Source organism: Athalia rosae, chromosome 3 (genome assembly GCF_917208135.1).
Source record: "Athalia rosae chromosome 3, iyAthRosa1.1, whole genome shotgun sequence".
Classification (NCBI taxonomy): domain Eukaryota; kingdom Metazoa; phylum Arthropoda; class Insecta; order Hymenoptera; family Athaliidae; genus Athalia; species Athalia rosae.
Window position 1 is genome coordinate 1,493,407 of NC_064028.1, and position 26,600 is coordinate 1,520,006.

At 36.8% G+C, this 26,600-nt stretch overlaps 4 protein-coding genes and 2 long non-coding RNA genes across 17 annotated transcripts in view; 2 read left to right on the plus strand and 4 right to left on the minus strand.

Annotated features, from left to right (window-relative positions):
* The window catches only part of LOC105685398 (G protein-activated inward rectifier potassium channel 3-like), a 28,763-nt gene extending 18,962 nt beyond the window's left edge, over window positions 1-9,801 (minus strand). For 3 of the 10 annotated variants that reach the window (XM_020852077.2, XM_048651532.1, XM_048651539.1), the window contains exon 1: window positions 5,203-5,661. In XM_020852077.2, coding sequence (XP_020707736.2) covers window positions 5,203-5,474 — 272 coding nt within the window. In that variant the 5' untranslated portion in view covers window positions 5,475-5,661. Of the gene's footprint in view, window positions 1-1,104; window positions 2,192-3,184; window positions 3,470-5,202; window positions 5,662-6,426; window positions 7,207-9,497; window positions 9,576-9,664 lie in introns of those variants that run through there. The other 7 variants (XM_048651536.1, XM_048651533.1, XM_048651535.1 and 4 more) reach the window with 7 other exon arrangements.
* LOC105685402 lies at window positions 3,470-5,371 on the plus strand. Of its 2 annotated transcripts, none has more exons than XR_007277329.1 (3): window positions 3,470-3,969; window positions 4,020-4,366; window positions 5,236-5,371. It is a non-coding gene; the product is annotated as an uncharacterized LOC105685402 (long non-coding RNA). The 2 variants fall into 2 exon arrangements; XR_007277328.1 differs by having other exon boundaries at window positions 3,473-3,969; window positions 4,039-4,366.
* Window positions 9,802-9,841: 40 nt separating the features above from the next.
* On the plus strand, window positions 9,842-13,905 carry LOC105685400 (synaptogyrin). The gene is made up of 4 exons (XM_012399441.3): window positions 9,842-10,087; window positions 11,022-11,248; window positions 11,437-11,584; window positions 11,699-13,905. The coding sequence occupies exons 1-4, from the start codon at window positions 9,986-9,988 to the stop codon at window positions 11,900-11,902; spliced, it is 681 nt and encodes a 226-aa protein (XP_012254864.2). The 5' UTR covers window positions 9,842-9,985; the 3' UTR covers window positions 11,903-13,905.
* Window positions 11,105-11,841, minus strand: LOC125500132. Its single transcript, XR_007277333.1, has 3 exons — window positions 11,663-11,841; window positions 11,362-11,601; window positions 11,105-11,259 (listed from the first exon to the last, which is right to left on the minus strand). It is a non-coding gene; the product is annotated as an uncharacterized LOC125500132 (long non-coding RNA).
* Window positions 13,906-14,089: 184 nt separating the features above from the next.
* On the minus strand, window positions 14,090-15,175 carry LOC105685401 (oxidoreductase-like domain-containing protein 1). The gene has a single exon (XM_048651545.1). It carries the CDS (start codon window positions 14,518-14,520, stop codon window positions 14,167-14,169), a length of 354 nt encoding a protein of 117 aa, XP_048507502.1. The 5' UTR covers window positions 14,521-15,175; the 3' UTR covers window positions 14,090-14,166.
* Window positions 15,176-16,112: 937 nt separating this feature from the next.
* On the minus strand, window positions 16,113-26,362 carry LOC105685633 (sodium-independent sulfate anion transporter). Of its 2 annotated transcripts, none has more exons than XM_012399904.2 (11): window positions 25,529-26,362; window positions 21,792-21,952; window positions 21,009-21,262; window positions 20,709-20,910; window positions 20,371-20,591; window positions 19,970-20,141; window positions 19,664-19,831; window positions 19,382-19,543; window positions 18,795-18,935; window positions 17,688-17,833; window positions 16,113-17,535 (listed from the first exon to the last, which is right to left on the minus strand). In XM_012399904.2, the coding sequence occupies exons 2-11, from the start codon at window positions 21,949-21,951 to the stop codon at window positions 17,164-17,166; spliced, it is 1,998 nt and encodes a 665-aa protein (XP_012255327.1). In that variant the 5' UTR covers window position 21,952; window positions 25,529-26,362; the 3' UTR covers window positions 16,113-17,163. The 2 variants fall into 2 exon arrangements, with proteins under 2 accessions (XP_012255327.1, XP_048507497.1); XM_048651540.1 differs by lacking the exon at window positions 25,529-26,362 and adding an exon at window positions 24,877-24,899.
* Window positions 26,363-26,600: the final 238 nt, after the last annotated feature.

Genomic DNA, 26,600 nt, shown 5'->3' on the forward strand with positions numbered 1-26,600 from the left:
TCAAGTAGAATACGAGCAGCAAAAAAAAAAATAAAAAAACAACATCCCGGACAGGTGGCTTTGCTCCACATCTTTTGTAACGTGAGGATATTGTGAAAGAAAAGATTTATGGTCCTTAAATATTACAGTTCTTCTTCTTTGCAATAACTATGGGTGTGATGGCCACGTTCTCGTATTGGTCTCGAATAAAATTGGGACAAGAAAAATATGCCCATTTGAATTTTGTATAAAGTAAATAGGAAAATGTGTAATTATATATGTACACGTGTACGGTACGTCAGATTGAATAAATCTCTGAGACGTTTTACTTGTATATCACTTCGCGTCTGTTAAATTATATTATTATATATGTTCGCAAATAATAGTTGATTAAACGCGTTTAGTTGGAGTCAATTAACCGCACGGTATGAGAGATCGTTGATATTACCGTACGTATTGCCAATTGAAAATAAATCCTTGGCGTAGATTAGCGATATACATAAATAAGTGTACGGTGATTAACATCGATCAATTGAAGTCGTATAAGAAAGCGTAGGCATTGGGTATACATACGTATGTATACGTGCATAATGTAGTAAATACAATATGCACGTTGCATACGACCCTATGTATTACAATATACGGAAAAGGAGCAATAATTATGGAAAAATTTTCTTATACCCGTATAATATAATAATAACGCGACGACGTTTTAGAATATAGTTAAGCGCGTTATTGTTGGCAGAACTCGTAAACAATTTACGCATTGACGGTTGTACAGGATAAATATAGATCGCATATCTACAGAGCTTTATTTCTTGACAAGGCTGTATGCAAATATTACGCTTTATTGGTACTTCTAAATCGAAGTTGTGCGAAGTTGCACAATTTTTTTTCATCTATGGACTGCGGTTCTGATCCCATTGGGAACCAAAAAACTATTGGGATCGACGAGACATTTTTCAACAAAGGAGACGTCCCTGACATCTTTTGAATTCGTCAAAATTTTGACTTGTGAGAAAATTCATACTTCTGATTCGAATTTTCGAGAATTCAGGGGCGCGTGTCCCTCCTGAGTGGAAGAACCCCCTGAAATATATGATTTTGATGGGGGACTTTTCGTACTTGTGAAATTCCTCGCGCCACGCGGCTTCTCCGGACGAGGTTGCCTTGAAGACGAGCATGGAAACCTGAGATATCGCCCTCCTGAGCCCGGAGAGGGCGATGTTGTCTCCGAGATGACTCCGACCCCCGGGAATGGCACCTGGCGTGTCGCTCACCATATTGTTGACGCGGCAAGATCCGATCGAATTTTTATTTTTAAATCGATACACGTACCCTTTACACCGATTTCACCAGAGCGTTCACACCAAAAGTATTAATAGTAACGATACTACACGTGAAACCTACTACGTATCACCTGCATCAAACACCGAAACCACCATAGTAATTATTTTGTACGTGACGAATAAAAAATGACGATCGTTATCATCGTTGTTATTCATCGTTGTACTATCTGAACACTTGAACATTTTCACTTGTGGAGTAAAAAATTGTTAGAGCATCTTTTTATTGCTCATAAACTGTTGAGAGATCGGAGAAGAGATCCTCATAACATAGCACTCGATGTGTTTTCCAGCATTTTCTTTCCCTTGATTTTCTGTGAATTTCCTTTTGTTTTTTTTTTTCACTCAAACAATTTTCATTACTTGTAAAGAAACTTCGAGGCGCACCGGATCGTACGTACATTAATAGTTACGATGAATTTCAGTATTTCATTCGTAAGTATTCAAGGTAGTCGGTTTTCAACTTGAGCTTTTGCCCGCAAACTTTATACATACGCTATCGGTATAATGGCGGTCGACGTTTTGGCTAAATTTAGCATTCCTGCAACTCAGAACAAGATGGCTGTTTATATATGAATATGCAATATATATTTGGAAAAGCGGTGATTCAATTCATACTATTTTTCACTGATAAATAATCAACCTTTTACTCGTCACCTTCATCCTTCGGGAGCGGTTATAACCAGATGTCACACCGTGTCCAGAGCCACAGAAAAATCCAAACCAAACGCTTGCACCACATTCGTCACGAACTTTACCGCACTTTACCGTATTGCTCTTATCTCGATTTATATTATGTCACTCGTCATGAGAATATAATTTACTGCAGGCAGGGGTAATAATAATTTTTATAATTCTTACAAATCTTAAGTCATTACCTTCCATGGCGTCAAAGTATCGCCATTCGATCGTTGATCCATCAATTTTCAAACCCTGTATCGATATATCGTTTCTCTTTTTTTTTCTATCGCTCTCTCTCTGTCTCTATCGGCACACGTGCGCTGAGTTCACACTTGTAAATGATGCATCGTACGTACTTGAAATACTCGGTACTTTTCGAAGCTCTTCTATCGGCGTGAATAAAAACGTGGTACCGAAAATGCAGGAGATACTTTTAATGGGTTTCTTTTCTAAATCACTCTATCGCACGAATCGTTTCTTTATGAATATCGTCACTGATGCCTCGGATCTTCGATGACGCAGCAGCCCGTTTGACTTCGCTTTTCGAACAGTTGACTCTCGCGTACCACAACGCACTCTGACGAATATTTATTTTATTCGTAGAGCAATTATTTAAAAATATCATGCTTATTTTTTTTTACCTTCTGCCAGGAACTCCGCACGCATCGTGATGATTGTAAATTCGACGAGGACTACGCCTCGTTGACTAATTGTAAGCGTAATTAACAAGGGCACCAGCTGCGTGAAAGATCTTGAAGAGTACGAATTTTATGAGAATCGTATATTATTATTGATATTATTATCATTTATGTTCGTATATTTTAGTTGCAGAAATTAAATTGAGATGTCTACACGACCGCATGTGCGAAACGATCGCGTCGACCGCGTGAATCTTAAAAATAGACACTATACAGAACTTTGCGTAAGATTTACGGAAATACGAGGCACTCATTTTAAATATGATGGAATATATTAGTTTTTACGATACTATTCGATGAAGCCAATGGCAGCTTATTGTCTATTCCCATAGATCTTCTTTTATGTTTCGTATAACATCACGTACATTCGCATGGAAGCTACTTTTCACCCCCACGTTATGGTATGCAGTATACAAAATTCTAAATTCTGGGCTAATATGTAAGCTGTTGAAAATATAAAATGGTATGGTATATTTATACCTCTGGAGTTCAGTCCGACACTTTTCAACGACTTTCATGCAAGGTATTATGACTTAAAAATTAGCGAAAATTTGTTCGATTTTATCTCATCGAGCTCATGATCAAGACTGACATGACTGACTGCAGACTGTTCTAATTGGAAAGCCTTGCCTAGCCACGGCACCTCGTATATCGCTTTTGGCGACGACCGCGTACGGGTGCAGTGTGGATTGTTTTTTACAGACCAACCGTCGCCCGGTTGATCTTAACTTTTCGTTAGAGTCGGTCAAACCAGAAAGCAACTCACGCTACACAATGCGACACAGATGCCCATTGTTAACTATTCGGATGAAATCTTCAGTCAGATCTCCTTGTTGTTGCTTTCTCGTGTTTACTGTTTGGCGTCTGTTCTAAACGATTGCATAGTATATAATAACGAGTTTAACGTGATTGATATCTATTCCACGAGAATCGAAGAAAATTGTGCGGGTCAATTTCGCGTATGCGGAATTTTTTTAAAGCTATAAATAAAATTCATAAAACGAGAACTAGTCGGCTACATTTCCGTGTATTCAGTCGCATTATTGCGCTCCAAATTTCTAGAGCTTCCCGATGCTATTTCAAGTACCAAACTACCTTCCTATTCCCACGCTATAAGCCTATCGTTGTTCCATATTTAAAACAGCTATGTCTACACATCGCAGGTGAAAGAGTGTCTTCAAGGGTTATCGAAGTGTTGCTGCACACCAAGTGCCGCATATCATGAAACAAGTGGGCGATCAAAATGACGCAGCTGAAGGCCATCGGTAAGTGAAAAAAAAAATCAACATAAAAAAATAATACGTATGTTGAACAGATTTTTGAATTTTTTGTAGCTGGAAAAATTCACACCACGAATATTATTTATTATAACTTGGAAAGGGTAAAATTGCAAATGGCTTTGAAGAAAGAAAAAAGACTGCAAGTACAATTTGACAATGATAATGTAAACTAGTGTAAGAAGAGGTAAGATTTCCAGTCGAATCGATTTTCTAACATCCGGGTTAACACTTGTCTATAATTGATGGAAATTCCTTTATAAATATATTTCACTTTAATTACAGTTAATGTATCGAGAGGCGAACGAACTGGAGAACGGCGACTGCATTACTCACAAGGTGCAATATAAGTAGCGATGGAGATCGTCGCATTCGTCACGACAAGGTATAGTACGTGCATCCTATGGATTATGCAGTTTCCCACTTGTTTTCTGTACATACGGGTATATACGTCTAACCCGTTCACATTCCTATAAACCGGCTTTCACATATTCAATCCCATCATTTATTTCTAACAGACACGAAAAATTTTAAACTGCATCTATATACTGCATCTGTATAGTTAAATGTATATACAATTGGCAAGTATGTACGTACAACTATCTCGAGGGAGACCAAGCACGGCGACCCCGTGACCCTTAACTTTATAAATATATGTACCGATATGAGTAGAATATATTTATCCTGCGTTATTGTTATCATTGTCATAGACAGAAAATCAATTTACTCAAGCGTGACTGTATGCACGAATTCTTTCCAAAGATCTTTTTGTTTGTCCAACGTTCCAATAAGTGCATTCGTACATATCCTTGTACAGACAACGTCGAGCACGTGTATATCATAAAGGGAAGTAACCGTTGCACATCTATATGTATACACAGTTATTGTAACACTTTTACGAATGTAACGATATTCTTGTTTGCAGTGACGCGAAACTTGCGATACGATAATCTGTTATTTTCGTACGCATTCCCCTTAGCAATAATTATTATCTACTTCGTCGAACGTTCCCTAGTGTTCCGTTATACGATATCATATTAAGATTAATATTTTGTAAATCTTGGACGCACGATGCAGTCCTACCACGTGAACGAAGTTGGGTGTCCTTTGATTGTTTCATTTCTTAATAAACTTCTATCAATTCTTTCCAACAATTCAACCTCCGGATAGTTGAATCGATGCAATGTATGTTTGGGAAATAATTATGTAATGTTGAATTACCTTCCCAGTAATGGTCCATTTTCTCCTTTAAAGCTCATCCTGCTGAGAGCCCTTCTCTGGAAGTTCCCAATGGCGTTTGGCTTCTCCTTATCCGGGGGTACAATAACATCGAGTGGCTCTTCGTCGGGGACATCTTCGCCCAATTTAACAGCAACAGCCGCCGCTGGAACCGAGGAATGAACGAGAAGTTCACTCCAAGGTGTCGTAGCGGTCGAGGCGTCGTCTTCCTCGGGGCAGAGCTTTCCCGGCTTTTTACTGTTCGTCGTCAACATAGCTGATATTCACCGGCTATTCCGGCTCCAGAATCCAATTCACCACTCACCGAAGATATCACTCGTATAGTCCGATTTCGAAGGTATAATCCCACGATTATTTTTAAATATATCGACCCAGTAACGTTCATCATTTGTCGACGAGCGGAAAATTATTCTGCTACGGATAAACGCATCGAAGAGAAAACTAAAATAGAAAAAGAAATTAACATCAGTAACGAAGGAGGTGTGACCGTCGGTCGTCTTTGTGCTTCATAATTTATCGATAAAGTTAACCGATCACGTCGTTCGTTATTCAACAGTCTGGTTGTCCTTCTTTTTTTAGCCTCAATCTGCCCTTATTGGTATAAAAATAGTTCAACGCCGATAAATGAAACGCGGGGTGATAATTTTTTTCAATTAATTTTACGTATACCGGGAATTAGGAACGCGATTTTTGGAGCCGCTTAGCAACAATCTGCACTCCGGATAGATTCAGGCCTGTGATGATAAATGGACTATAGTTGTAGTTTATCGGCATGGGGAGAAATAAGAATTACGTTACGCTTTGGTTCGGATATCAAAATCGCCCGTATGGTACGTGTGTGCGAAACATGTATCTTCGCACTCAAAGCATCGCGTATGTTGGTCAGACAGAGGCTGGCTGTACTTTTATAATTCAGGGACGAACTGGCGCGGCTGCAAACTTGCGAGGTGGTTTTTTGACGATAATATAAAGCAGGTGTTGATTTTTTTCTCACTCTTTGTTAGCGTGAAATGTATGCGAAGATTATGATGAAAATAAAGATAAGGGAGATCGAAGAAGCGGGGAATTATTTTTTAATACGAAAATTGTTGACGCTCGATATTCGTATCGGTATACGCGAAGCTTTGGTACATACGTCAGCGCTGGCGCATATTGTACACGGTTTATTAAAATAATACGTTATCAATATTTATAAACATTTCCCACATGTGGCCAACCAACCCGCTTGACGATATCGTTTGTATCAACTCGACCATTTGACACGCGCACAATCTGCCCGAAGGCTTATTTTATACGAACACATTTGTGCCACAAGTTTTGCGGTCATGACGAGCATATCTATTTCTTTTTCCATTAAGATAAAATAATTTCAACTTCCAGACACCACGTATCCATTTCCTTTCACTGTGTTGTAAAATTTACTGGAGAATATCCATCAAACAATTTATTTTCCACAAGCGAAAAAAACTGAGAACTTTCACGTAACTTTTCTCAGTCATATCTATTGGGTGTAAATTTTCACCGACACTTTTTTCATGCGATATACTTCTTATTTTCCTCACTTATCGTTCGCACAAAGAGCGCACATCGTATTTCACTTATTCAAAGAACCACGTGCGGTGGTGGGTTTCGACTAAGTAATCAGGTTCCCTTCGTTCGATTCTTTGAGCGTAATAATAGAGACGAACGGATTGTCAATTCAATAGTTCTATAAAATATTATTCGAACGTATTTTTGGGAACTACGTTAAAATTTCCCTCGAGGTTTATTCGTTACCAGTTTATTACCGAAGTCACTGACTTTCCTTGAGTGTGAGGCGGATGATTTGCCGCTTTTAATATAACAGAGAACGCAGCTGCGGTAGTATGAGCGTCGCGACGCACGCGTCTACGTACTGAACCGGGGGGACTGATTGTGAGAAATCGCTTCGTCGTTAGAAACTTGCCATCTATACCATAGCGTATTTACACAACGGAAACGGTACGATATTTAAATTGACTCGTACTGTTCGTCGGTCTCTTGATTGATTTTTTTCAACTTTAAAAATTTTTCAACAATAATTAAAAAATGAATTTCTTTCGACAGCAAAATGCACGGTTGACTCCACAGCACCAGACCGGGACCTGTCAGCGCGGCAACGACTTCTGAGATTGCGGCAGCATCGGCTTAAAGCGAAAATACACGCACCCACACAATCTTACACGCACATATCGGCGCCCACGCATACACGAGGCCAGTGCCTTGCCCCGATACCGCACACATGTGCATACTGGACCCGCCATAAATACGCTTGATATGGATATGCATGCAGCACAGAAATGGAAAAAAAAAAATCGATTTTTGAGCAATAAAACATCATTCAATTATATCGCAGTCTGTGCGACAATCGCTTGATGGAAAACCCCTTTTATTTCTTTATTCTTTTCATGATCCACCGAAATTTGCTCCCCTCAAATCGGTTTTCAATTTGATAATCTGATCGGGTCCATGGAAATCATCGTTGATTATGAAAACTTCAATTGTAATTGAAATATATTCTCAATATTCGAAGTAGCACCCCCTATCATACTCGCAGCCACGGGGAAATGAATTGATATGGGAACGGGTCCGCTGGTTTTTGTGTTGAAACTAATATTGTGGTAATATATTCATACGTATAAATATATGAATATTTGTACAAGGTGTAATGTAAAAGGGAAGCAATGATAAGTGTTTATGAGACAGTAAATTGTGTAATTATGCTGAATGTTCGCATAAGAATGAATATTGTCTCGCATAGTCCGATGTTATACTAATGCCATGCGTATTCTTATTACCGGTTTGATAAAACGTTTATATAATATTAAAAGTATACGTTATATATATGTGTGTTGGTCATTCTACTGTGACAGACGTGCATCTACGTTTTCCTATTTTTAAATGGAAATGAGAGCGTGGCTCGACTGCCTGCATTGCTCTTCCTTCAATGGGTTGAAGAAGTGTTACGGTTTGCGTATTAATTATTGGGTTATCGATATAAAAAACGTTAGAATTCTTTCGCCGGGATTACTCTTCCTGTGTAATATTTCGCGGTTGACTGAGTGTCAAGTATTACAAATTACCTGCCTATAATAGTTATAATATAACGGATTATTTTTTATTTGTTTTTGCTAATACTCTATTTGGATAATTACGTGATGATTATTTTCGCAGTTGTAACATCGACCTTATCGAGAACCATTTTTTTATTATTTCCAATTTGTATGATGTACATACATTACTTGTGTATTGGCACAAGTGTCAATTAATCATACATTTATATGTGTATTTCATATGGGAATAATTGTTGTGTACGTTCATCGAGAGACTAAATATTGAGTTCGCTGAATCAGAATAAGTTTTTCTAGATATTATTTGTACGATGTTCAAATTACACGCGCAGTCGATGAAGAAGCGGCTCAATTTCTGCTTCTATATATGCCGATAGCGTTCCTATGGACACACCTTGTATGTAATACCAACGCACACCTTTAAGTGAAATGTAATCAGGTATACATCGTATAAATTTCCATTCAACCTGTTCACGATATAAGAATATTACGTCACAAGCGGCATTCCCTTATGCTGTTTTGCTTAATAATTGGGCTCTGCACGTCTCTGTCTTCTTTAATTGCATGTATGTAACCTACCTACATACTATATTCACGTGTCCTGTTTATTTTTATATTTTTCTTCTACCAGACGGTCGATTTGCCTTAAAATGTACCCATTAAATGTCTTAATTCTGCATATACTGCACATTTAATACCAAGTTTAATTGTATTATTATAGGTCTCGACATTTCATCAGATCTATTATTTTGATATTGCTTCCGGCGATTTTACGCACTCAAGCATATTTGAAGGTTTCAATTTATTCAATACGTTGTCAAGCAAAGTAATATTCAACGCTGCAGTTTACATTATACTCGGATTCTATATGAATATTCATAAGCAATTTCATTTTTTCTGCTACTCTGATTATCTGCATTCGAATTTCGCGATGCACAACTGATTTCATTCATGATTTCACATGGGCAGCTTGCATCGTTCGTATACCAAACTTGATAGGCCTGTCAACGTCGATGTTTTATCAATGCAACCAACAGCGTATGACAATCCAAAATGAATTCTTCATTTGAGAATTACATTTTTTACAAAAATCGTTGGATCAGTACTATGTTGGATCATTTCTATTATTCTAGGGCAACAGGTAATCTTAAGTGAGGTCTAACGGTAAGTAAAAATGAATGCACATACTTACGTTACCTGATTGCCTGACTGAATGTGCATAAACCTGAAGAACCTTTCAAATTTCCTACAAACGTTGGCGTGACGCTGAAAGTTGTAAGAATTTATTCAAATTTCGATGAGAATGTAAATTTAAGTCAGAGAATTTAACCAATTGTCACTTTAGTTGGACGTACCAGTGCAGTTTACAGCCAAAAATGTTGCAAGAATATGCTGATTCACCAACTATGCACAGGAGCAAATTCTCGTAGAGGATGACAATTTCTACAACATCAACGCCAACAGAATCCTTGATGGCGCGGTAAACAATAAAGAAGACCCGGAATCTGCAACTGATTGTTGCTAATATTTTAAATTGAGAAGCTGGTGATTGGTAGCGCCCCTGGTGGTTTTTATCTGGAATTCTGTTTCTTTGGTCGTCGAGTTAACCGTCTACCAGGCCCGATGGATTCGGCGCTTTGAATTTTCAGCCCATTCTGTGCCTCAGTCGTGAAAAGATGGACGGTGGCGGAGCTTATGGTGGTGGTAAGGCCGGAGCTCCTTTTGACCCGATTGCATTTGTGCAAAGGCCTCAGGTCATCCTAAGAGCACTATGTCTGGTAAGTCATCAATTCTCTCTCAATCGTACTAACCAATGTTCCCAATTCTATGTCATACAAACTATTGCAGAGACGCTCAACTCCTGTCAGACATCGATTTTGACAGCGACTCCCCCACCCCTTGCGACCTGTTCTCCTACCTCCTTGCCATCCTCCTACGATGGGGTTGCCCTATTGATTTTTCACGAATTAATGCGATACGCCCCATGAGATAACTTTTCATGGTGTTTCAGAACCTAATCTAGGTCAATTCGCGATCGTTTATTGAGAGAATAGTGGTTTCTGATATCTCGAAAAAGAATGTGCTAATTATCGTAATTATTTAACCACATCCTGAGTAAAAACCTTATCGGTTTGGCAATTTAACGGGATCGCAGTCCACCTACGATTCTCTGTTTTTGATTCGAGCATTGAAGAACGCCTTCATAAACTCTGCAAAAAAATATTCTGTTTTACATAATCACAACCTTATTTTCTTTCAACTGATTTGTTCAAACTCTGAATTAACGAGCTCAATTTCATTGAACAATCTTTACAAAGTTGTAATCCATTATTTTATAAATATCAAACTTGGTATTCGCTGAAGTTTTTCACCACTGACGATTACTGCGCACATATTAGTAGGCCGAACACAGTTATTCACCTGTGTGCAAAGCACTTGATTGAATTTGAACAGACCAACCTTTATTCAGATCTTATTTGAATAGGCTTTGAGGCAATGACATTTTAATAGAAAAAATCAGAGAAAGCTCTACTTTAATATACTACCTTCAGTGCAGATCAATAACTATGCATGCAGTTTTCATGAAATCTTGTCCTTGTTATATTTTTGTATCTCAACTAGACACTGAGCCAATTCCGAGGTTAAAGGGCTTAGAGAATCAATATATATGATCTAATAATATCTTGGTATTGAATATTAATTGTTTTTCAGCTGTTTGCGATAATAGTATTTGGGTGCATAAGCAGCAAAGGTTACATTACGGCGAGTGATGGAAAAGAAGTCTGCCTTTACAATGGAGACACAAACGCCTGCAATTATGGCGTTGGGATTGGAGTTCTGGCATTCTTGGGAAGTATCGGATTTCTTGCTGGAGAATACTTGTTTGAACAGATGTCATCTGTCAAGACACGCAAGCATTACGTTCTCTTAGATCTTGGGTAAGCATTGCCTGCAAAATTTACATGATTACTTTTATCTTAGCACTGTGGAATGCATCGATCAATTTTAGTAGCAACAAAATAGTTTTTTCCAAACATATTTCATCTTCTACCTAATCATCACCATCACTTGTATTGATCAGAAGCATTTGAATATCTGTGAATTATTCGATTCCAATGTGTTGCAGTATTTCTGGACTCTGGGCTTTTCTATATTTCGTTGGATTTTGTTACCTGGCCAATGCCTGGGGCAGTTCAGAAACTCCTGAGAAGGGATATGGCGTAAACAATGTTCAAGCCGCCATTGCATTCTGCTTCTTCTCAATATTTACATGGGTAAGCTGTGATCGTATCTGTAATTAATTTTAGTATTTAATCGAATCAAAATACTTGGATAATTTGCTAGATGCGAACCGCGACTTAATCGTTGTTTTTTTATCATCAATGCAGGGTGGATGTGCCTGGTTCGCGTTTCAAAGATTCAAGCAGGGAACCGACGCAGCTTTTGCCCCAAGTTATGAAGCGGATCCAGTCGGTGGAGCGGGCTATACGAGTTATCCTGATGCTACCGACGCAGCTTATCAAGAACCACCATTCAATCAACAACAACAGCAGCAACGAGGTATGGGAGACTTCCAGGCACCTGCATATTAAAGTTATATTACAAACTTTGAGAGTTGGCTATTAAACATGAAAGTCACTCGTGAAATCTTATAATCTCTTCGCCGATTGTAATTTTTCCGTTCATATCTCTCTGAATTCATCATAAAGATCGTTGGGATATGAATAATGGTTCTGATATAATGGAAAAAGAAATTCTATCGCGTAATGTTGCTCTATAATTGTTCACGTTTTTTCATAATTTGGTAATATTAACAAATTCTATAAACCTCAAAGTGGACATAATGCGCAATTAAATTAACAATTGCTATTTTCGATTATCATTGTATGTTAAAATGAACGATACATTGGTACTTGATGCTGTGTGCCTCTTCTGGAAAGAAAAAGTTAGTAATTTCCTGTAATGAAAAGATTTACTTGGAATGACGTAAACCACGCGTGATGTCGCGATCCCTCTCGAACGAAGGCACGACAATGCTTTTTCTTAATAGCCTGCTCTGCTGAAGTGTAAGTATAATAGGATAAGTTTTCAAAGAGGGGGGTGGGAAGGGTTATTTGTTGATATGTGGTTCATTGTTGACCACTTGTACTTAATTTATCCTGCGCTAACCAATATAAAGAAATATTTAATATATATATTAAGCCAATCATAAGGGCTAAGCGATACGACCATTTCTCGACTACAACAATAACTAAATAAACATTAACGAAGGTAAATGATATGTAACGATTAAATTAGTACATACCGGCTATATACCACAATATATTTTAATGTTGTGAAGTGTTCATAGTAACCACAACTTGCATTATTATGTATATTGTAAGAAAACTAGCGTCAAGGTGAAGTAACATTAGATTTTTGCTTCAATAATATAAAATATTATGTGTCACGATTTGAGAATATTTCATTTATGCGGAATTTATCGTCGTATGCACTGAGCTTGAGGCTTCAGAGCTCTGCTATTCCATGACCTTTGCACCAAATTTGGATTAATTTTTAACCGTCTCTTCCAAGACTTCGTTTCTCACTGCTCTACAGCCATTACTCATGAAGTCAATGATGAATCTCATACAGATTGATAAATAATCTATTAGCGTTTAATAATATTTTGAAACGACGATATTATCCTCATTTTTGGTGTACCACTCTCAAATCTGTTGATATTCGAGAACATCACATAGCTTTAAATTCCTTGGCTAATCGAGTCGATAGATTTTATTTAGATGGAAATGATTTAATTGATAACCATATATTTCCAAGCATAGCAAAATGTGAAAAACTGTAGAATAACAGATATAATATTGAAACTAAGTATAGAACGTGTATTAAAATTAGTATGATTAACAATTATTATTAGTAATAATCGTCTTACATTTGACGTAGTGTGTTGGGGGTGCTCGTGGGCAGTCAGTGTTTAGATGCAGCTCTAGTCAGACACGTTTTATTCAGACCAAAATCAAATTCCTTTAATTTCAGTCAGAAATTTACTTGCATCATATTGTAGCCAGAGTGTTTGTTGAAACGAAATGAAATAATGTCAAGATGGTTTCTCAAGATGTGATAAATAATGAGAGATGAAACAATAGACTTTCAAGCAGCTGTTGGTCTATAAATCATATCTAATTTGTTGTTGATATTATAAAATACTGATAAACACAGTAAGAGTCTAGGAGTTCTTGTTAATTCAAATATGTATTACTTAACTTTTTTTGGTACCATTCAACGTACAGCAAGCATAGCATTTATATTGTTTTATATAGTATCTCATTTCTAAATCATAAGTATATGGTTAAATCTAATTAGGGAAGCACGCGACCTGCCAAATTATTACCAAGTACATGAAGCAATACCAATGCGTGCACCTCACACAGTTTGTACAGAAAAAAAGCTGAATGTATTCACTCTTTAATTCATTATTTCATTAATATACCCAACTATGTTTAGTTACGAAATTATGATATTGTGTACGTATTGTGTATGGAGACAACCCATATTATTCCAAAATGCAAATAAATGTTACCATCTATTGTGTTAATTTATTGTGCAGATATTTTTTCTCATGACCACGGGCTCCTTGGTAGACGTTGACATAATGTCTACGTTACAATCCTTTGGTAGATTGCAGACTGCATCTGCTAAACGCTATGTAAATTATTGAAATCTTCTAGGGATAGCAACGGGTGTTTTAATTCTCAGAAATGAAGTAGCGTTCTAGTCAGTTCTTTGAAACAAGTTGGGTGAAACTTTAATAGTAATTTATTTACAAATTAATTTCTATGGTTTGAAGATACCTTGATTAAGGTCTCAATTTTCGATAACGTAACTCCAAGCTAAGGAACGCCCTCATATTTGGATCCTCTATTTTATCCAATATCATTTTCTGTATATCCTCGTCACTATTTTCCATCGTTTTGCTTAATTTTTCCGCATACTGAATCCAGACACAGTTTGCACAGCCAGACATACAGCATGTTGTAGGCTCGACTAATTCGTCAGTATCAGCTTCTGTTACACATTTATTATCTTTTTTTTTGTCATTGGTTTTCTCAATGTTGCTGCATATTTGATTATACATTCTTTCAACCTTTTTATGCGTTTCTAGCAAGCAGGGATGTCGAGCCAGACACCTCAACGAAGATAAATTTGTCATATCGTCAGCTCTGAACGCAAGTAGACTATTCGGTATCGATGAGTTTCCACAAAGTCCACGTGATATTGACAGATGTTTGGCAGTTCACGATTTAAGGTTTTTATCAATTAACTTTTAGTGCCACTGGTAAATGGTATCGCTTGCTTTTAAAAATTTTACGTGTAAGATTGTCACGTGATTCTATTTCATTTTCGATAATCAGTGGGAGCTGTCACTAACATTCTGAGGTTAATAATAGATTGCTGTTCACCAATGTCACTGAGAAATTTTCTAACCTTGACACAGTGTTCGCCAGTAAAAAAAAGTAAAAAAAAAATTCGACAGAAGCGCCATCAAGAATAATTGTACCGTTAAAGCGTCGTTAGTTAATGAGATATGATTAGAATTTTGAGAAAAGAAGCTACGTACAAAGATATGGAATTCTAAGAGGTAGTAATATTGATAAAAATTTATTGCCTAAGTATGATTGGTTTCATAACATGCGCTTTGCAAAAAAATCAATGAATAAATAACACATTCTTACCACAAATCACATTTACTATTATTTATTTGCTATGAAACTCAACTGAGTGCTCACTAAATGGAACCCAGCTTCACCATCCCAGATTTATTCCCAATTTTTTGCCATTTTTCCCGATTTATTTTCGATTTTTTAATGAATTATTCAATTACCCCATATTCCCCGCCGAAAAAGTGACTACTAGCGCCGAGTAGCGTAACACCAGCCAGCGGCACTTGCCTGAACTAAAATTCCAAGTTTCTTGCCCCTTGACTCACCGAGACCCGCCTTACAGCGGAGGAGTCGCGTGTAATGCGGGTGCATCTATCATCAGGCGCTTTGGTCGCGGACCCGCGTGTAATGCGGGAGAGCATATCACTAGGCGCCTTGAGGGGCTGGGGAAGATGCGGCGATTGGAAAATTATTGTGTTCAATATATCCGTCTATGAATTAATTGAAAAATCGGAAAAAAATCTAGGAATTAATTCAAGGTCGTGGCACTCCACCTGCATATCAATGGGGGGGATGAGGGAGGTCTTTTAATTAATTGAAAATCAAGTAAAAAATTGAAAATGATGCAGGAAAAATGAGGAAAAAAATAAAGAATAATTACAAGACAGTGATTGTTTGTATTTTGATCAAACATCTTATATCTGGTACCTTAAATTTGACGCAGTAAGATTCTCCTCGCCTCAATTTATCCATTAGATCCTCTTTGCTCAGGTGTCTACACTTGTCGTACTTGGGAGTTTGCCTAAGCCTCAACCATCCTCGACGATTCTTTTCCTAAGAGCCCCAGTTTATTGTCTAAACAAAATTAGCGATACGCCGAGCCATTTTGGAGGAAAACTTCTTGCACCGCTGCCCAATTCCGAAATTTTTGTGTACTGACTGAAAGTTGTATTTTAATTATTGTTTTACAGTGAACAGATATCTACAAAACCAATGTCTTTCGATTACAATCAATAAACGATGTATTTCCGATTATAGCTGCATGGTGGTTGAAAGTCCTTATTCACAATCGAATCAATTCGCAGGTAATATTTTTATCGTATATGCCTATACTTTCTTCGTACCAATAATTCTTCCTTTATTCTGTTATTAATTCGTTTATTTATTTTTATTTGATTTTCTTGTTTTTTCTTATGTAAAATTATCACAGTAGTATGCTTCAGATGGACATTATTGTTACAGGTATGTATGTACAACGTTGCCAATAAAATTAAGTAATTTAACGATGAAGATATTGAAGCAGGATTAAAGTTTCTCCGCTAATTGTTTCACGTTATAATAAACATTAGCGTGATTCACGTGATTTTATTATACATTATTCGCCTTGCTCGGGTTTTTTTTTTTTTTTTTAAATAAACTTGGCAAGACTCTACGCTAATTAAATATATGCATAGAAAATTTTTATAGATACATGGCATTATTTTTACTTTATTTCATTTTCATTATCACTATTATTGTTCTCATTAATATTATTGTTATTATTATTATTTTTCTCTCATTTGCCACGATGTTTCAACAATTATCAATGATTGTAATCGGAATTTACGTGAGCAATCGTCGTCTGCATTTTTTGACAACGAATAGTGAAAATAAAAGGTACAATTAATATTATACTACCCATGGTATACCGCATGCTAGGCGAAAACTATCGGATGTCTACTATAATAATAGTTATATTGGTACGTACTAGATGAAAAAATGACAACATTAATTTAATTACAATTGCGCGTTTAAATATTGTTGTTATTATTCAAATAATACTGATTTTGGTTATTGTTTATATCGACAATCCATTCAGAATTCAGAATCTTTACGTAAGGAACTACCAAATTCTATAACGGAATCGTAATATGTTTGAGAAAAATAAATAAATAATCGTAGGTGATCATAACCGACGTTTCTTCGAATGTTCGTTTTTTTTTTTATCACGAGAAACGGAATATTATTCCAAATTACTCCTTACCATTGTCATTGGATAACGGCGGACTATAATTTCCGAGTATAAAATTCCTCTTCGTTTTCATCGGTTTTTCTCTATTTCCTTCAAACCTTGGGAGTTGATTAAGCGAGCAGCGATTCACTGAGACTCCTTAATCTTTATCTTCATTATGATCCATTTATTTCCACATCCATCAAGCAGGTGACATTTCTTTTAATTGTTTCGGCGATTCGCTTTGCTTCAGAAGATCATCCAACGCTTCCTGGGTATAATAAACGACGAAATCACTCGGCGCAACACCTTCGAAAACAGCGTGAACCGACGGTTTAAGATTGTAGAAAAACAACGGCTGTCCTCTCGCAGCAAAATCTTGCGTCAAACTTTCTATAACTTTAGCTGCGGTAAAATCGGCACCGTAAATATGTGTGCAATCTATTACAACTGGAGTAGCTAGACTACGACCTCTGCGACTGTATTTTGTCACTAAATTTCTAACATAATCTACCGATGGGAAAATTAAACAACGATCCGGAGTGAGCATTAAATATTCAGCTCCTCGACGGCTCTGCAATTAGAATAAAAAATAATTACATTACGCCATTTCAATTGATTAGAAGAGAGAAAGAAATACCGATCACGACTCGTGTTATCTCGGTTCAATGGATTCTGCTCAAAGCGTTCAGACTCGCGAATTATAAACGTCTAATATTTACTCACCACGAGTTCTTCGACGGAAATCTTAGGCCTCGCTGCGTGATAAAGAATGAACATAACGTTTATACCGATTCCAACGAGGATTCCGATTTCCAGTTGTAATACCAAACAGGCAACGAAAGTTGCGATTCCAGGTATCAAATCCGATTCTGAAAGAAAATCATCAATCATTCCGTTATATTTGTGTGAGAGTGAAAATTGTCTCAGAAGGTGACGAATTTTTATCGAATACTCGGGCGCGTCAAAGATATATAACGTCTATTACAATTTCTCAAATCTATATACATCGTGCAGGACAGACGCCGGTACTCGTGAATAACAGAATAAAAAAATACTTTCAAGGCGATCAGCAGATCAGAGCAATCACCTCGAGAACCATTAGTCAAGTTTGCCCCAAATCAACGGTCAATATCTTATAACATCAAGATTTCATTCCTTTTACCTCCCAACATTTTCATCTAATTGATCGCCGACTGCAGTTCGTTGCGATAAGAATCGGTCGTGTAAGACTGCGAAAGACGCGGTATCGATGAAGTAAAATAAAATAAAATAAAAAATGAACAAACGAACGAAAAATTATGTGAAGTCTGTTATTTGCAGAGTTGTCGTTCGTTAATTAACTATACGTCTTCGTATCACGGTTCGTTTCAACCACCGATTTTTTTTTTTTTTTACATCTATTTTTTTTCTCTCACATTTGAATTATTTGCCGATGAATTCGAGGGCGTAGTCGAGCGTTTCTGGAACACGTATGAGTGACCTTGACGATCATTTAAATCACCTTTTATTCATCGTATAATAACTCGAGTACAGTGTCCTACTTGTGTCCGATTAATCCGAGAAAAAAAAGAAAAAGAAAAAGAAAAAAAGCTTTCAACAGGTACTCGCGCGCACTGCATACGTGGATGATTTTGATATACGTGTTGCAGATAGAAATATATAAAATACGATAACGATCGAGTTGTAAGTAGTCGACGACAAGTCTACGTATGCGAGCAGGCAGAAAACAGCTTTGTAATCTGAATAAACATACTAAGGATCGATTGTGAGCGAGAAAAAAAAATATATATCAAAAGAATTGAAGAATACGAAATTGTGACCAAGACTTACTTTTCGCCCTCCACATGGGTTTAACGACCTTCACTTCGACCATGAATATTACAGCGGCAATGATAATCGCTGCCAAACTTGCTCTTGGGATATAGCTGAAATATGGCGTGAGGAATATCAGAGCCAATATCACGAGAACACCTGAAAGAGACAAAGAAATACGGTGAAAAAAAATCATTGTTCGGAATTAAAAAAGAACGAAATATATCAGGGATAAATACGTGCCGCGGATACAATATCGAGTTATCTAAGAGGAAATATTTTCTATAAAAATTTTCAGATTTGAATTTTACTTCCGTTAAATTCTATTGCGACGCGTGGAAACTAACTGGGAGCTACACATGTCTACACACAGGCGTATGATTAATCCGGATTGAGTTTATGAATATTTAATTTATATTGCTTTTGCAAATTTTCATTACGTAATAATAATCGTTCCTCCACATTGCATGCAAATTATTCTTCGGTACGAGATACGAGATACGTTGCATAATAACTGCAGCACGAACAATCACAGATCAAAAGTATCGCGATAATTTTACGTTCGTTTTGTTTTTCATTCTTACGATCAGACTTATTCAACTCACCTGTGTAAAGACCTCCCATCGGTGTTCTCACCCCAGATGCATTATTCACAGCACTTCTGCTCAGCGACCCTGTGCCCGGAAATGCTTGGACGAATGAACTTCCGATATTCGATATTCCGATGGCTAATAATTCCTGCGTCGCGTCCACCGATTTTCCGTTTGCTGGCAAAACCCCAAAGAAATCAGTACGATGATCGCAACCCTTTCCTTTCCTTTTTTTTTTTTTTTTTTTTAAAAAAAAAGAGAGAGAGAACGTATTATAAAATATTAGAAATAACTAACCGAAGGCTTTGCATATGGCGATATTTTCCATCAATGAGATGAGTGGAACAACTAAGATTCCACTACCAAGATTAGAGCACATTTCGATGAAAGTAACGGTCGTATTCTCATCCTTTGTATAACCGAAAGGTGGTAGTTGAAAACTCGGCATTCCTCCGGGAATGTGACCTGTTAGAAATAAGAGAAATAAAAAAGATTATATATGTATATCAAAGTTGTTATTCGCAAGAATGCAAATAATGATTCATCAATTAAAATAATTTTCCAAGTACCTACATTGATAAAAATCTTGAAATTCTAGCTCACCTATAAGTTTGAAAGGAGGCGTTGCGGTGAAACTGTAACCCAAAACCCCGCATATTACAACCAACAGCGCATTTCTCGATGTTCCTATGAGCCAAAGAACCTTATTAACAACACGATGTTTTGTTGTGACGAGTTCGGGTTCCGCGGGTCCAATTTTGATGGCGGCCACCATCTGGAATAAAAATGAGAAAAAAAAGAAAAATGAGATTCCTGTCGCATGAATCCTGTCCCCCAAGATCAAAACCCAACTCCGCATGCCAACGTTATCGTAATTTTAGCCGTCGTAACTCGACGCCAAAGAAATTAGACGCAGTATAGAGTGATAAGTACGAAGAGAAGAGAGAAAAAAAAAAAAAAAAAATTATAACAACACGAAAAGTATACACAGGAATATTTCTAACCCTGAGTATGAGAAGAACTCCGATGCAGGAAGCTCCTAGTGCAGCGTCCCAGGCCGAAGTTTCGTGCAGACTTGCGGCGATGCTTCGCCATATTTGTACAAAAGTTGACCCCTGAGCGGATATGCCAAGGACATCTTTTATCTGTGATGTAACGATTATCAATGCTACGGCGGATGTAAATCCAGAACTGACGGGACCCGAAACGAAGTCGATGATAAACCCTATGAACGGAAGAGAATGAGAAAAACAAAATTAAAACGAAAGTACGAAGATCAGATGGGAAAGAGGAACGCGTCGCGTATCGTTGGACCTTTTTTCTGCCCATTTTAAACACTCACCGAGTCCGAATATTCCCATGAACAATTCGACAGCACCCGATAAAAAGCACAGCAATATAGCGTAATATTGAGGGTTGTCCAAATGGGCTACTGTTTGATAAGTCAATAACGATACAATGGCCGTTGGTCCGAAAGGAATGTCCTTGCAGGATCCGAAAATAATGTAGATTATACACCCCAAGAAACTGCCGTAGAGTCCGTACTGCGGGGTGAAAAGATACATTCGCATCACGATCGATAAATTATGACAAAAAAAAAAAAAAACTCAAGAGGAGGAAAATAGGGTTTCACGAATCTCACCTGTGCAGGTAATCCGGCGACGTTCGAATATGCCAATGATTGTGGTATTACGGTCAAACCGACGGTGATACCGGCGACGAGATCACCGATGGCATCTTCCGAGTTGTAAGCAGGTAGCCATTTCACAATAGGTAGTCTTTTGTAGAGGGTCTTTTTCGTACAAGCAGATTTAACCCTTCGACTCACTTGATCGGCAGCGGATTTCAGAAAACCTCCTTGGTTTTTCACCTCCTCGTCGCTTCTTTCCTCTACCACTTTTGAATAAAAAATAATCGTCATATTATACCTCAGAGTGATCCCTCCGCGACTGACAAACAAAATACTTGATACAATTTTTGCATTGCACCGCTTTTATCGGGGGTTCGAAATAATTCGGCAAACACACGACAACTGTATTTCTATGCGTGGAATCGAACGTGCAACGTTACCTTGGATCGAAACGGTACGATAATATCAAATAGACATTGAAATTCAGACGGTCAAGGTTTCGCACAACGTGAAAAAATAATTCCATCGAAATTATCCGAACGAATAAAACCAATAATTCACTCTCTCTGTTTTTTATCGAGATAATCGACGGTTCAATGGACTGTTAAAATAGAAGAAAAAGGAGTTCTTCGATGCGGAGGAAGAAAAACGAACCAAAAAATTCAGACAAACGTGCAAACTTACTTTTGCGGCATCCTGTGGGCAGCGTTGTTCAAAAAATGGGGGAAAAAGCCCAAATAACAAATGGAAGTATACGTGATAGTGGACTGTAATGATTCGATTGTGTATACTCACAAATGAAATCCGAAGATCCTTGTATTTCTCTATGAGGTTCCCTCGTACCGTTGGAATTTGATAGATCTAAACTTCCCCTGGAACCGTTTAGCGCATGATTTACATATCCTCTTCCATTTCCCCCGATTCTGTAAGCTCCAGAATCCTCGTCTCCCTTCATCCTGAAATACAAAAAGATCACGACATTCAAACTATCGTATTTCTGTTCCGAACGAGAAATCACCCCCACCTCACCCCATCCCGCCTCCGTTATAACATAATTTTTGGCGACATTTTTCGCATCTCAAATGCGGTTAATATAAAAACATTCATATACGATATACGCATACACCGAATGTTGCGAATAACCGAGCAGTTTGCATACGTCATAATGCGATCATAAAATAGAGAAAAAAAAAAACAACCAATTCAAAAAAACAAATAAATATTCAATAATTCGCGATCCGCGATCAAAATCACGTGCTGACATTTACAGCTGAATAATATGATGCGTACGATATACCCATACACGTACGCATAAATATTTCTATATACAAATATGTATACCTATGTACAAATGTACATAGGAGTAATTTAAAGCTATATAGATGCGAGACGAGATGCGAGTGTGTAGAGAATACTGGTTTTCTCAAGTAGACACAGAGCCTGGATCACTTCAGTGGTTCCCATTCTAAACAATTTCTATTAGACGAACAAAATAAAGGAATAGAGGAAGAAGAATTTTTTTTATGTCCTATATAAATAGATCGATAACAAATTTAAGATGAGGCAAAAAACTGTTCCCCTACGTCACCTTACACCCGGGTTTGTATTTGTTACGAAAAATATTCGAACGATAGAGATATACCTGGAAGCGATTTGATTTGCATATTGTAAATTTATAGCATAAAGTTATCTATCCTATTGGTCGGTTTGAATTGGAACGGAGATGAATGAAATCGCGTGTCGATTTCTCATGTCAGCGATTATGAGGCACGTGCTCTTGCTTACGGAGCGTGAAGTGGAATGAAAAAAAAATAAATAAATAAATAAAAATGGGAAAATAAAAAAATCCTCAAGTTTTTGACGGGGGAAAAAATGTTATCCGGCAAATTTCCGCGTTACGATGGAACGCCGCAAATGACGTCATTGGACAATAAGGATTAGAATTGATAATCAAGTATCTACCTCCATTATATTATTTTACTCGTTGAACGTTATCTTCTATTTACCGACGATGAGAAATAAAAAGAACAAACACGATCTTTAAATTTATTGCATATTGTCTAAGATTACATGTCTCGTATGATTTACGACGATTATCGCCATTTCGCGGATTAAATTTCAAAAGGGCTACCGAATCTGTTGCAAAAGATATCGTTACAGGCATACGCGAAATAACATAGCCGGTTTAACGCTCCGATAACAATGAAAGAATCATTTAGTCTCGTCTCTATTATCTGCCGTGGTACAACGCTAATTGCAATAAGACAAAAGATCGATTTTCATCGCTGATTAATTTGAAAAAAAAAAAAAAAAATTACAAAAAACAACGGATGTAAATGTATACAATTATTATCAATATACTTCATCAGCGCGATGAATTGCGACGTGAAATGATATAAATGCCGTTTTAATCCGCGGTCAATGATGCGTCTGCAAAGATCTAAGATTTCGGTCGCCCGTTGCCCCACATTCGATGATAAATATACAAATAATACGATACGACGCGTTATTTGGCAATAAGAAAACAAAAATTTCAATTAAAATTTGGGATTCATCGATCGACAATCGAACGATACCGATGACGACCGCGACTAGTTTCGAATTAAATGAAATAAATATTGGGGGTAATAGAATTTGTTCCCTTTTTTTGTTTCTATCTCGTTTCTCAATAGCAAAATTCTCTCAATTCATTCGAAGCAACACCGAAAGAAATTATTTTATCAAAAGTTTGATCAGTTTATTTTATCGTCACTCGACCTCGTAGATAATTAGGATGATATATTTACGACCTTTGTATGAAAATCGAATTGATTGATTGAAATTCAATTTGATACGAAATTCGTAGATAGGTATAAGCACCCGCCGCGCGCGGTGCTTATACATGGAAAATAAATATTTATACAATTGTCCACATATCATAGAGTAGGTGTATAGCGATTATATAGATGTACCAAACGTAAATATATAGTAAGTACATTGCGTAAAACTTCGGTACAGATATTAAAGTGCCAATCTTGCCCCCTCTTGAGTGCATATAGCGGGATATTTTATGTAAGAATTTTCACATCAGTTTCGTAACTTGCGCATGCATCACCTCGTTATTCACAGATCGATAAGCGCAGCGGATTCCCCATCGAGTGGGAGTGAAAAAAAATAACGATGATAATAATTTCGAAAATGTTAAGATAAAAAACGAATAGAAAAACCATTTTTCTATTCCTTTCAGATCGAATCGTCCCTTCGGGAATACTTTGGCGAATATTCACCCCCTCGATATGTCGGATAATCGTTCAAACGCGAAACGAAATAAATTTATCGAATTGTTAATTTGTGTTTTCGATATGATTTCGTGCAGATCATGCACCTGTACCGAGACGGAGTAAAAGTCTTTCTTCCTGCATAAGCAGCGTATGCATTATGTAACAATAATGTGGACGAATTAATTGTGAAAAAAAGACAGGGAGAACAATCGAACCGTTTACGTAATAAGGACGTGTAATATACAAGTAAAAAAAAACAAAAAAAAAAAAAAATGTAAGCAACGAAAAATTAAAATAACTTCAAATATAATCGAATAGAAGGGTTGATTCGAACGGTTAATCGGAGTGTGAATTTTTTGGACGAAATTATTTGAGGGGTTCAAATAAACGAGGTGAAGATCATACCGATCAGCAACTTGCGCGGGGCTTAAAAATTTCTAGGTACATAGGTGCATGTACATTATTATACAAAACATATCGAGTTGTTACAAGAAAAGTAAATAACACAGGTATACAGAAATACTTAAATAAATTTCTAACCCTAACGGAAATATAGTTTTTGTTTTTTTTCTCTTGGTTTCAACAGACAAGCTAATTTACCGTATGAAGAGATGAATTACCTATACATTTGCGTTTGTACAGGGCGTTCGAGTAATTTACTTCGACGGGGTCATCGTCGATATAATTATTGCGGTTAAATTTTTCAATTACTTCTCGTTTGAATTATCTCATCTGGAATTATTTGAACGTTCGTTAAATTTTCACAATTTTGAATGAAATTAATTTTTCAACCAGGTAAATAGGACCGAGTACTTGGACCTTTTCTCGTAAAATAATATTTGAAAACTTACGTTTCACGTTACGTTATTACGAGTGCAGAATATAAATGAATACGTATGCGTAATATTTATATATTTAAATAATTATAAACTCTTATCTCTGTTGCCAAACAATTTAAATTCGCCTATAATTAGCCTTGGCATTTCATGCAGATTTGTAATCTGTATACGGAATATATCTGTAAAAATTTTCTAAATAACTCGCGCTTCGCCGCATTTATTTTATATATAAATTAAAATCGCGCAATCACACCTGATATACGCATGTCCTGACATACGGGTATTATACTAATTGTAAAAGTTCACCCTGCACCGGAACATGTTTTTTCTTGTCCTTGGTTAAAATTTTATTTTCCTCCTCGCCTCGTGCGATAATTCATCCGCTTGATAAACTAGACAATAAATTAGACAATTAAAATTTCTATCTACTCACCTAGATAAGGAGTTTTCAGATTTCGCTGAGTCAAAAGCACTAAATCTATGTTCTCCTATATTTACCGGAGTAAAATTTGTAAATAATGGCAAAATGGAAAGATAGAAGAAAAAAAAAAAAAGATTCAACCTAACACCGCCAGCAAATACAATACGTTCCGTGGTCTATTTTCTCAATTATTTATGACGCGTTGTAATAAAAGTTCGTCTATTATATTGATTTAGTTTATTTTTTTTTTTTTTATTCACGCCAATATTTTTCTTACATCTCGACTGTAAAATTATTTTATTTATTGTATCGTTGTGAATATTCCTTTTATTTCCTCTCTCTATCACCGCTGTAAAATTGCCCAATTTATAATCACAACGAGAAGAAATGATTAAATTAATAAATAAATAAATGTCGAAGCAGTCGATTGATATATTTTTTCAATTATTAGGGTTTTTTTTTTATTTTGATTAAAATAGAAAAATAATTATTATTAATAATCTGAATTCACTGTGAAGAACTTTTGACGAATATCGTGCGTTTTACTTCTATCTTCTATTTTCTTTTACGTTATCAAGACGCGTACGATTTACTCGAATAGGTGAGAGTTATTTCTCTTCTTTCTTCTTAAATAATTAATAATTTTATTTTATCATTTGATTAAAATTTCGCGGATTGTATAAGATGTGTTATATGTTACATGTGTGTATACAGTCTTCTATCACCGAACGATAAATAACATGACCACCGTGCACGTTCGGTTTCCGTTTGCCAGGAAAATACTGTGCCGTTGCCGGCCGCGTCAGACAATATAAATGGTATCCCTGAGTACGAAAGCAGCAGCAGCAGCAGCAGAAGCAGCAAACAGCAGCAAACCGCCACCACCACGTGCTTCGTAGCAGTCTCCTGGGAAGAACAGACAAAATCCCCCACAAAACGACCAACGAGGTTTACACGCGATGACGTAATTTGCCGAAGAGCCCAATCGTGCTCGAAACTTGGGGGAAAAAGCACCGAAGAAAATGAAGAAAAATTCGCTATTGTTTCATCGTCATCGGTGACGCGATCGTTCGACGATCGATCG